The 10,913-nt window shown below is 37.0% G+C and overlaps 1 protein-coding gene across 2 annotated transcripts; it reads right to left on the reverse strand.

Annotated features, from left to right (window-relative positions):
• Positions 1-4,725: 4,725 nt before the first annotated feature.
• Positions 4,726-6,804, reverse strand: LOC149926428 (protein regulator of cytokinesis 1-like). Of its 2 annotated transcripts, none has more exons than XM_090158304.1 (6): positions 6,693-6,804; positions 6,094-6,625; positions 5,672-5,845; positions 5,318-5,615; positions 5,112-5,248; positions 4,726-5,055 (listed from the first exon to the last, which is right to left on the reverse strand). In XM_090158304.1, the coding sequence occupies exons 1-6, from the start codon at positions 6,731-6,733 to the stop codon at positions 4,777-4,779; spliced, it is 1,461 nt and encodes a 486-aa protein (XP_090014430.1). In that variant the 5' UTR covers positions 6,734-6,804; the 3' UTR covers positions 4,726-4,776. The 2 variants fall into 2 exon arrangements, with proteins under 2 accessions (XP_090014430.1, XP_090014431.1); XM_090158305.1 differs by having other exon boundaries at positions 4,851-5,052; positions 5,108-5,248.
• Positions 6,805-10,913: the final 4,109 nt, after the last annotated feature.

The following is a 10,913-nucleotide window of genomic DNA, read 5'->3' on the forward strand; positions in this document are numbered from 1 at the left end:
TCCACTCTGGCACTCATGGAAAATAACCAGCGTCATTGGGCCCGGGCGGGCAATCACTTTTTTAGTGCTCACAAAATACTCACAAAATTCAATTTAAATTTTTACCCAAAAAAAAAAGAATGTTTACTATTTGCAGACAAAAAATGTTTTCAATTCTGTATGTGCTTCAATCGCGTTGGATGTTATTATTGTTATAAGCACGTCTGGATTAAGCGATTTGTCGCCTATGGTAAAAAATAATATGCGTCCCTTAAAACCAAGGGAGACTTTATTCTTTGGTATAATTGTAAACCAACAATATAAAGTTCAAACTTTTACTTTTTATTACACACTGTGTAAAGAAAGCAACAATCACAGAATAATTAGGATTTATTTTGGAAATTATTCCAAATTATGTTTTTGCGCTTTCATCTCGGAAAATTGGTTAGTTGTTTCATCCCAGATAATGCTATTTAAAATATCTGATTGTCAGGGTTGTTCAAAGTGCAAATTACTTTACTCCATATCTCATAATGCAAACTGCAAAACGTTTTTACAAATGCACAGTTAGTTTGAAATTATTAGTAATTAATAATAATAATAATCAGCTAGGCTAATACCCAAGGTACCACCTTAGGCCTAAGTCATCAAGCGACTTTTGAAGCCTTTAATTCAGTTGGCCGGGTTACAATGCGTAGGGGGGTGGCGGCAAGCCCTGCATGCCACGCGAGCCAACAGCTCCCTACACCAACTATTACCGTTAGTAATTAATAATAATTACGTAGAGATTTCAAAACCGTCCTCACAGCCAGCTTGAGAAATAAAGCGGTAGCAATGTATGAATGTTCGTCTGCTTCTGAGTAAGTGAGTAACTGAGTACCGCCATATATGATTACTTGGGATAAAATAGCAGACGAACTTTCTCTACAAGAGCTGCGATGATGGTACCAGAGTAGAAACATTTTGTTAAAGCATTTTGAAAATGTTTTTCCACATATCAAACCCACAAAATTAAAAATGTTAAATAGTTTCCTAGAAATTCAAATGCAAAATATTATTTCTCGCTCAAAATGCAAAATGGTAATAAATGTTTAGCCTGAGTTCTTCCAGAAAATTCAGTTTTAAATGTATCAATTATGACTAGAAATGTCTGGATCTTCATTTTCTCTTTCAAAGCCAATTCAACCACTTGCGCTAGGCCTTCATCAACCAAATTCAGAGAATATGCAGCGCAGGGAACGTAGCTGGCAAATGAAACTCTTTCTCCAATCAACGCTTGAAATCCGGAATAATTGTACCTGACATATTTGAGGCATTGTCATACGATTGACCCCTACGTATATCGATTGCACGCGCTACTAAATCTTAAACGATCGCGTCCCGGATTTCAGTGCTTCTGTGTCCAAATGAAGAAAGAAATTTTAAGAATGTTTCTACTGGGTCCCCATTGGGAAGAACATATCGAAATATCAACGTTAATTGATCAATCTTGGATATGTCTGAGGTAGAGTTCACACTTATAGTAAAATATTTCTCGGACTTAATTTAATTTCAGATTATTTCCTGTACTCTGCTATATATTAGTTCTATAGAAAATAAATATGGCTCAGATAGTTTCCATTGGATTTTGATCCAGTGGTTTCATTTTCTCCTCGAAAAACTAGGCCTCTAATGGCTAAAAACTTAATAGTGGCGACTCCAATAATCTATTTCCGTTTCATACTGTTTTTTTTAATAGCGTGTCAATTGCGGTTTTTGATTTTACGCTATTGCAACGTAAAATTAATATCCGACACTGAAAGCAATATATAGAGCATTCTTAGATAAAGAGTCTTTATCTTTTAGTATTTTCCCCGTTTAGTAGATTTCTTGTAAAAACATCTATGGATAAAAATCTGATTAATAATAATAATAATCAGCTAGGCTAATACCCAAGGCACCACCTTAGGCCTAAGTCGTCAAGCGACTTTTGAAGCCTTTTAATTCAGGTGGCCGGGTTACAATGCGTAGGAGGGTGGTGGCAAGCCCTGCATGCCACGCGATCGAGCCAACAGCTCCCTACACTAACTATTACCGTTAACCTCAACAAGTTTTTATGGAATGGGAAACCGAGTTTTCACCCAGTGCCACAAGCTGGGATCGAACCCGGTTCCTCTTGCTGCGAGGCGAAAGTGCTAACCACTCTGTCACCAAATACGCGTTTGTTTTCGTAAACTGTATGTGATCGACATTTTGACTTAAAGGACTGGTCAAAAGCGAGTTTCGAGTTTCCGCGTAATTTCCCAAAGAGCAGGATCATTTCCAAATTGGTTTTCAGTAACATTACAGTTACGCTGGTGTAGCCCATTATATTTTATGTAACAGCCAGATCGTAACTTCGTTACTGTTAGTAGCAACTAAGCATTATGTGTACTGATAACGTTTTATAAATTGTATATATTTAGAATTTTAACTTTTAAGAATAATCACAAACTTCCGTAAGTAACTGAAAATTAAAGAGTCGACCAGTTATAGAAGAGAGAAGTATTACTTAGGGCTCTCTCGCAGTTCTTAATCATTATAAGAAAAAAGGTTAAGCTATTTTGCACATGCGCTCTGAATATAAAAGAAGAGAGCCTTTTACCTTAAACAGAATGACGAAAAATAACCAAATATTACAAAAGCCACGAGGGCTTGGAAGGTAAACTCGTACGTTCTCAGGTACTAAAATACGTTTCTTGTATAACCCTGTATCTCCCGTTAATGCTTTGAAGTATAAGGAATTGGTTGTAAAATACTAAATTATTATCGTCTTACCGGCAATATTTCAACATCTAAGTCGCTCATTCTTGATTTTTAACTTTTAAGGTAGAAATTATTTTGAATTATTATCGAACAATGAGACTAGATACCCGAAAGTTAATAAGTGCCAATCCGCCATCAATATCAACATGTTGTGGGCTAGTTCCATTTTGAGAATTGAGAAAAGGGTAGCAATTAACAGGTGCACTGCCGGGCAGGATCGACACCAGGATAAAACAATTCATCGGAGGAAAAACCAGAAAAAACCCGTCCCAGATATTTAGTTATTTACGCCCTAAAAAAGTGGCACGATGCTGTCTACGGCGTGGTGTAAGTTGGAAACTAACGACTCTCGTTGTCTACGGGGGGGGGGGTGTCAAAAAGCGGTCTCAAAATGAGGTAGACCAATTCAGAGTGGCCAACTCCGCCGTTTTTCCGCGGTGTTGCATTTCAATTCACGGGAAAAAATGGTTCCGCTGCGGGTTTTATATTATTAATTAGTTGGCCAACCCTACCATAGGGCGAATGGAGCGGCCGTTCCGGGCACCAAGTCTCAGGGGGCGCCTCACTGGTAAAGAAAAATGAAAAAAAATATTTATAAAAGAGAGGCAAGCAAGGGGGCGCCATAATCGGATCTCGCTCCATCCTAAAACTTGACTCGGAACGGCACTGGTTCAAATACGCAGTATTTTACCAACCTTGACTGGTTCCTGCCGTAGTCCGTAGAACTTTTTACTTTGCGCCGGGTGCCAGTGTCCCATTGCCCCCGCCCCCCATTATTACGGCCCTGGAATAAGCCATCTATCGGCTTTAAACATAACTATTAGGATGGTACTTGGTTGTCACCACAAAGGAAAATCAAAGGAGGTCATGCTGAGGTATGACGTCTGCGTTTTCGTCTATTTACGCCGTTTATACTAAATTAATAATTATAAGAATTTGGGTTTCACATTTGACACACGAAGAATATGGGAGTACAGCGTTGTACTTTGGCATACTTCGTATCGTAAGTTCGTCTAATTTTTCATCACAAAACATTTGCGTGAAAGAGTTGTTAAGAAACTGTTAAAACTATGTGGAATGTTAAAAATAAGAATTAAAAGTTTCAAAACTAAATGTCAAAAAGATAAAAATTAAAGCTTTTCTTAAAAAGTATTTTGTATTTTTAAACTTGTTTTTCTGTCGTTAATGATGTATTCGTACACGTTTTCGAGTTCGACAAGCCCTTGTAATGGCTGCCAGTTGGGCCCGGAACCCCGCATTGTTCACGGGTGCTCCTTTTCTAGAAGTCCCAAGACACGTGTTAAGTGTCATCCCTTGGGGGGAGCGGAAAGCGAACGAGCGGGGTTTAAACGGTATCTTCTGGCATTCAATGAAAAAGAACCACTGTACATCGGAGAAAACTAAAGCATTGACTTTTCGGACGCCAAAGCGTTCACCTTGTAAAAAATAAAAGTCCTCAAAAATAAAGCGATATTTCTCGGTTTTAAATAGACTGTTTCACTATAGTTATTTCACCAATTCGATCAAACGATAGTTTAGTGGATTGTTTCAGTCCGATTCGCTAAAATCAAACGCCCTCCTAAAATTAAAATTGTTACGGGAAGAAATAAACCGAAATTCTTGTAATTGTAAATCTAAGGCCTACGAACTTCCATTAAATTTATTCCCGATTATAGTAGCTACGACCAACTCAAAGAAGATAATTATCAATTTTAAATTACCGGTTTTAACGAAGTCGGTTGTACAGGCGTTTACGGTTGTATATTTTAATTCAAAATCGTTGAATTTCTTTGTTATTCAAATTGGTATTATCACCAATGTATGGAAGATATGACAGTTTAAATTATCCGCATAAGCAAACGTTAATTCAAGTAAAAAGTAGCAAACTGTCCACGTTAACTTGAGCTTGTAAAACCTTTATTTTAAAAATATATTAAAATCAACAGGCAATATTAAAAAAATCATAACGACAATACAAAATAAAAAAGCAGGAAAAGTAATATTTTAAAATTTCTAGCAGCGTTTCAAATGCTTTTTATTTGCCCTCAATTTCTTCTCGTTTTCGAGTTCTATTTTCAACGCTTCTCTTTGATTCTGCACGTAGTCTCGGTAAGTAATTCCATTTATGAGGAAGATTTGTCCATCTTGCTGGTGTACCTCCCACTGCTTAACCAGGTTCTCAATTTGCAGGTCTAGTCTTTGCAACTCTTGTTCCACACGCCTGCGAACCCTTTCATCTTGCAACAAATTTCCGCCTCTGTTGTGGAACTTCGCTGGGTTGTGGCTCTTCTTCTAAAATAGTCTCTACCGTTATTATATATTTGTTTTACAAATTAGGTAACACTCACATCATAAATCTTTTTCTGTTCCCATACTTCGTTACGGCGGATGATCTTTGTAAAGATGTGTTTATTGTCTTCGTATCTCTGCTTCAACTTACTGACCTCCAGCTCGTGCAACTCCAACACATCCTCAGTTAAGGTTGCTTCAATTACAAAGAAAAAAGCCAATTGAAATAAGCCTTGAATTTGTTTGGTTAAATATTATCTATTACCCTCTTTGTACGCCACAAAGTTGTCCCTTTCCTCTTGGGCGACGAAACATTTGTCCCAATATTGCGCAAGCTCTTCTCGGAGACTGTCAATGAATTTCACAATATTACGTTGTTTGATTTCTTGATATCTGGCAATTTCGTGTTCGTAAGTGGCGATGGTTGGTTGACCATTATGAGCGCAAGAGGACAAAAACAGTTCTCTTTCAGGTTGCTCAATACCGAAACCATCCCAAAGATTAATTAAACGCCTTAAAAGACCCTTCAGGGTGGCTTTATTGAGAGTTTGCATCTGCCGAAGCTAAAAAAATAAAATAAATATGATTCCACAATGTAACAAAAAAAGTGTATTCACACCTCCAGCAACCATGTTTTGATATTATTCATAGTTTCTATATTAAGTAATTTAGGCATATCGTCATCCATCGAAACGACCGCCTTTTCAAAGACACTCGAAGGTGCCATCTGCAAATCGTTCAAAACATCAAGAATCTCTCGTCTCATTGCTTCCACTTTGGAAAGCCTTCGTTCCTGAAAAGTTGTGAAAGAAAGCTAGTTATTTAAGGCACAGCAATTTAATAATAAAAAAAATTATCAGCTAGGCTAATACCCAAGGCACCACCTTAGGCCTAAGTCATCAAGCGACTTTTAACGCCATTAATTCAGGTGACCGGGTTACAATGCGTAGGAGGGTGGTGCCCTTCATGCCACGCGAGCCAACAGCTCCCTACACTAACTATTACCATTAACCTCAAAAAGTTATTTATTCTTAATAGTACCTTCTCGTCCTGTAGCTTTTTAATATTTTCTTCAATTTCGTAAAGTTGAACTTCTGATGGAACATTCGCGTCATCAACATCTTCGTTTCCCGTTCTTACCAAACCTTTGTTGACTGGAGTTAAATTTAAAACAGTGCAGAGATTCATTTCACGTTCCTGCAAATTTTCGAGTTGGTCCAAACGTTTGAATTTGATCGTCAAGAGGTTGGCGAGCGCTTCCTTCAAATGTCTCTTTTGCTGCAGGATACTTTTTTGATCAAATTTGGCATCCAGAGTGACTTTCATATCAAGTTGCCTTTGAACGGCTGCGAGTTCGATCTTGAGCTCATTCACGACGGTAATCAGTCTATCGTAAAGGCTGGTTTCTTCATCAAGCATCCTTGTTTTCAAGTCTTGGGTGAACTGAAGAAAAGCTTTTGCTCGCATTTCACGATCAGTTCCTATAATTCCAATTTTGTCCCATACTTCATTAAAGGATTGGTTGGACCGCTTGATCATAACATTCAACTCTTTCTCCAAATCAAAACTGAACCTGAACGGAGTATTTAAGCATTGCAACTCTGACAAAAAAGGATATTAAAAAGTTCGTAATCACTCACTGGTTTTCCTGTTCATTGTCAGCGTCAGAAAGATTCGCCATAATTTACCCACGTCTTGTCACGAAGTAATTAAAAAGATTTCAAGACCTCGAAAGTATATTTTAGAATAATCACAAACTAACTTGTAGCTCAAAGCTCAGCTCACTGCTATATATCTCGCGTTTTGCTTTTTTTTAACTTCCAACCGCAAATAATAAGTTTTTTAATCTTAACAAGTTCAAAGGTTTTATAGCTTTTATTATTGCCGTAAAATTAATGATTATACTACTTAGAAAATAAACCATTTTCGACCAGTTTCTTAACAAATAATTCTAAAAAACTAATGCGGTTGTACTCTGCCGGGCCGTATTCTGCATGAGCCCACAAGTAAGAAGCGCAACGCCTCCTTGCTTCGGCGCTACCATTCGACGAGAGCTGACTGATTTCCCTCTTCTTTCCCCTCTTGCTTGGCCAATTGAAGACCTGCCCTAGTTTGACGTATTACTTGTTTAAAATTACCAATTTCCGGGTAAACTTTTCCACCAATTTTATAGTCATTTGTAAAGTGAATTTTGCCGAAGCTACAATTGGAGTTGTTGTTGCTGTGGTGAAGATTGAAGCGATAGGCTTACCGGAAGAAATATTAATTTTTATCGAAGGGAGCATCGAATTGGTAATGTATGCAATATGTTCGTGACAATCGTTGAACATAAGTTTTTAATTGGCGTTATTTTTCATGGGTAAGGCTCTTTTCAACGGGTTTTCTCTAGAAACCATGAAACTGGGTTATATTTTTATATGTTGTTTACTTAAAGGGAATATAACCTGCAAAGCAATCTTTATGGAAATTTTTAAAGCCAAAGGCAAGAGTGGCCAGAGCTGCAAACGTTGGTGTTCCACACCTAATACCTGAGGTTATATTCCCTTTAATATGATTCCTCGCCTTGCCATTTTGACTTGACATAAACCGTAAAACTACAGGCAGGCAGACTACTACAAAGCTTAGCAGACACGTGTCGAAATATCTGTTCGATCTCAATTTCGTAATTGAAAATATAGGGTCAATGGAGGTAAGTGTGATCAAAATATTTTTTTGGCGTTTACCTGAAATTACTCTTCAACTAAAAATAGCACAATCTTAAGAATTGGTACAATTAATACGGCCACTTTTAAATATTTATTATTTAATTTAACTCCGTTACTGATCACACTTATCCCCAAAATGCGGGGCAAGTGTGATAGGGGGGTGGGGTAATTGTGATCTCTTGAAATCCTTGACCAATCGCAATAAATTTGCATACAGAGGTTAAAAATGGTGTCCCAATAAAGCTATATTTTTTTCATAGATCTAAAATAATATCTTCGTGTGGTCACACTTACCCCCAAAATGCGGGGCAAGTGTGATAGGAAGGTTGGTTAATTGTGATCTTGTGAAATCCTTGATCAATCGCAATAAAATTGCATACAGCGGATAAATATGGTGTCCCAATAAAGCTCAGTTTTTTTCATAGCTGTAAAATAATATCTTCGTGTGGTCACACTTACCCCGCACCGCAAATTTTGAAAGACCTTTTTCAGATTAAATTTTGAAAACCTCAAAATATTAGCAAAAACACCAAATTTTCCTAGCAGGTAAAAGGTTAAGCACACTACAAAATACCAAAATGTAAAACCGGTTTGTCAGTTAGAAAAAAAATTACAGAATTTCCTTTTGGGCATAAAATCTCTAAACACGAGTAAAAGAGTATAACATTTTTTCAACTGAAATTTTTAAAAACTAATTAATATTGAAAATATACAAAATGTGTACAATTAAGTATATTTCAATATCCATTCATCAAATATTATGTTATAATATTATTTGGGGAAATAATAAGGGGTGATCAAACTTACCCCCTAATCACACTTACCTCCATTGACCCTAAATTTTCTTTTAACACGCCTTTTGTTTATAAATATAATATAACATAAATATATCATATACAACAATCATTAGCTCGGTTTTAAATTAAAATTAATAACTATTTTTTGAGCGCATGGTAACAAGAAACTAGATACTCATGAAAATGTGAAGAGGCTTCTGCGGGAGGGGGGCCGACAGCTATTCTTGAGGATTTGTTTGCCCCTCAAACAAGGCGACGCGCGCGTTCGGTGAAGAGCTACACTCTCTTGATGAGCTGCTCTTGATATAAATAAAATAAATAAATACCGAGGCTAATACGCTCGGTAATAAGATTACGATTCAACTATAGCCACGTTCACACATTCGGGGGAGTGAGATACGTCTGAAAAGGTTTCGAAGCTATTCAAATCGTTTTCAGTATGATTTTACTATGAGTGTCGCCCCCCCTAGATGGCGTTTTTGTTTCTCAATTTCCTGTAAAATGAAAATTCAGGGTACAAACGGGTACTTGACGAGAGTACCAATATTTTAGACTTAATTAATATTTATATTATTAGTACCTCAATAATTTGGTTTTTGGCGTTTTGAGCACGTAGAGCACGTGATTCACGTGCAATTGTTTGGTCATTTACTAGATTTTAGGCCAAAGTAGACAAATATTGGGAGATATCGTTGGTCTCATTGGTTTTTGACCTACAAAATCGATTTCGACTATGGTGCGAAAATTAACAATCGCTGGGCGAAATCCAATATTAACTCATCCAAGGACAGTAAATTTGTGGCACAATACTTATCAGAGTATTGTTACTTGTCCATGTTTGGCAAAAACCAAGATTGCAAATAGCTTCCAGTTGGAAATATTTTCGCCAATATCATAAAATATTTGTAGATTTCAATGTAATAAGTTTTTTTCTCAATTATGATATAAGTATATTAATTTAAAATAATGTTTTCAATTGTTCCCCTTATTGGCACCTGACGGTGCCGCGCATTAGCTTCGCTCGAGCGCTGGGGGCGCGCGGCGCCACCCCAACCTAACCTAACTTAACCTAACCAGCTAAAATCTACCCAATAGTAAACTGATAGAAGCTTAACTTAAAGAAATAATCTTAAACAAAACGGCTGTGGAGGCGTTCTGCAATGTGACAGATACTACATTTACCGCTGAGCAGAACAGCCGTCGAAGCGCTCGAGAGCGTAACAGAGCCAACATGTCCTCTTGGCTTAGAGGCCCAGAGACAGTGCATAGTTTCGTGGGATAATGTGTTATATATAAAATAGAACAAGCCGCAGAACGATAAAGCACCGTAGTCGAAATCGATTTTGTAGGTCAAAAACCTATGAAACCTACGATATATCCCAATATTCGTCTACTTTGGTCTAAAATCTAAAAAATTCTATAAAAAACCAGGGTTGGCAAGAGCCATCCAGACTGGATTAAACCACCCTGGTTTAAGCCGGATTTAACCACCAAATAAAATCCATGGTTAAAACCACTTTTTTTATAAAAAAAAATTGAAAAATTAATTAGAAACATTGACAAAACTTAACCTTCACTTTTTGTCGCGAGTAATGAGAGCTAACATATAAGCAATTAGGGTATCTTAAAATTAATTTTGCGCGTGAAAATACGCTGCCATGTTAGGGTATAAAAGCGGGTAAATAAGTCTGCTATACCTCACAATGTAAAGGTACTGTCACGCGCAAAAACGTAATTTTTAAATCGGGAAATTTGAGCAATGAGGGCTTGATATAAGCAATTTGATAATTTTTTTATTAATAGATTTAACCAGTTTAAACCACCGGTTACAACCGGATTTAACCATACTGGATTTTTCAATTTAAAAAAAGCCGGTTTTTTGCCAACCCTGTAAAAAACACATGAAAAATCCGTTATATTTTAAACACTCTATAATATAAAAAAAACTCATTAGTTTTGTCTACATATAATAATTGTATCTTCGTGTACCCTACGGAATATCAAAATGTATAAATATGACCAAATTGCGCCCTCTACTGGTGTTAACACTCATAGTAAAATCTTACCTCGTTTTCGACCATAAGTGTAAACCTAGTTAAATCACTAATTTTACCGTTTTCTGGCCTTAAGCCAATAATGCGCCGCCTGGAATGGATTGAATTTGAAGGGGAGGGGCCAGGTTCTTATCCAAGAGCTGCAACGGGAGCGAAGGTAAAAATCGACGGAATATGAACATTATCTCTATATATAAAGAGATCAATTCTTGGCGTGACCGAGGCCTATGACTGTGTTTTTATAAATCAATTTTAGATTCCGCGATTCATCTGTGATTCCTTGATTCGTATGTGATTCATCGATT

This window comes from Leiobunum rupestre, chromosome 9 (assembly GCF_980474605.1).
Source record: "Leiobunum rupestre chromosome 9, qqLeiRupe1.1.hap1, whole genome shotgun sequence".
Lineage (NCBI taxonomy): Eukaryota > Metazoa > Arthropoda > Arachnida > Opiliones > Sclerosomatidae > Leiobunum > Leiobunum rupestre.

What these genes read in the sequence shown, in the direction of transcription:
- LOC149926428 (XM_090158304.1), bottom strand. Translation starts at nt 6,733, where the DNA reads ATGGCGAATCTTTCTGACGCTGACAATGAACAGGAAAACCA. An exon ending in GACAATGAACAGGAAAACCA is followed by an intron (nt 6,626 to 6,692) that starts GTGAGTGATTAC and finishes TACTCCGTTCAG; the next exon opens with GTTCAGTTTTGATTTGGAGA. An exon ending in AACAGAAAAAGATTTATGAT is followed by an intron (nt 5,056 to 5,111) that starts GTGAGTGTTACC and finishes AGACTATTTTAG; the next exon opens with AAGAAGAGCCACAACCCAGC.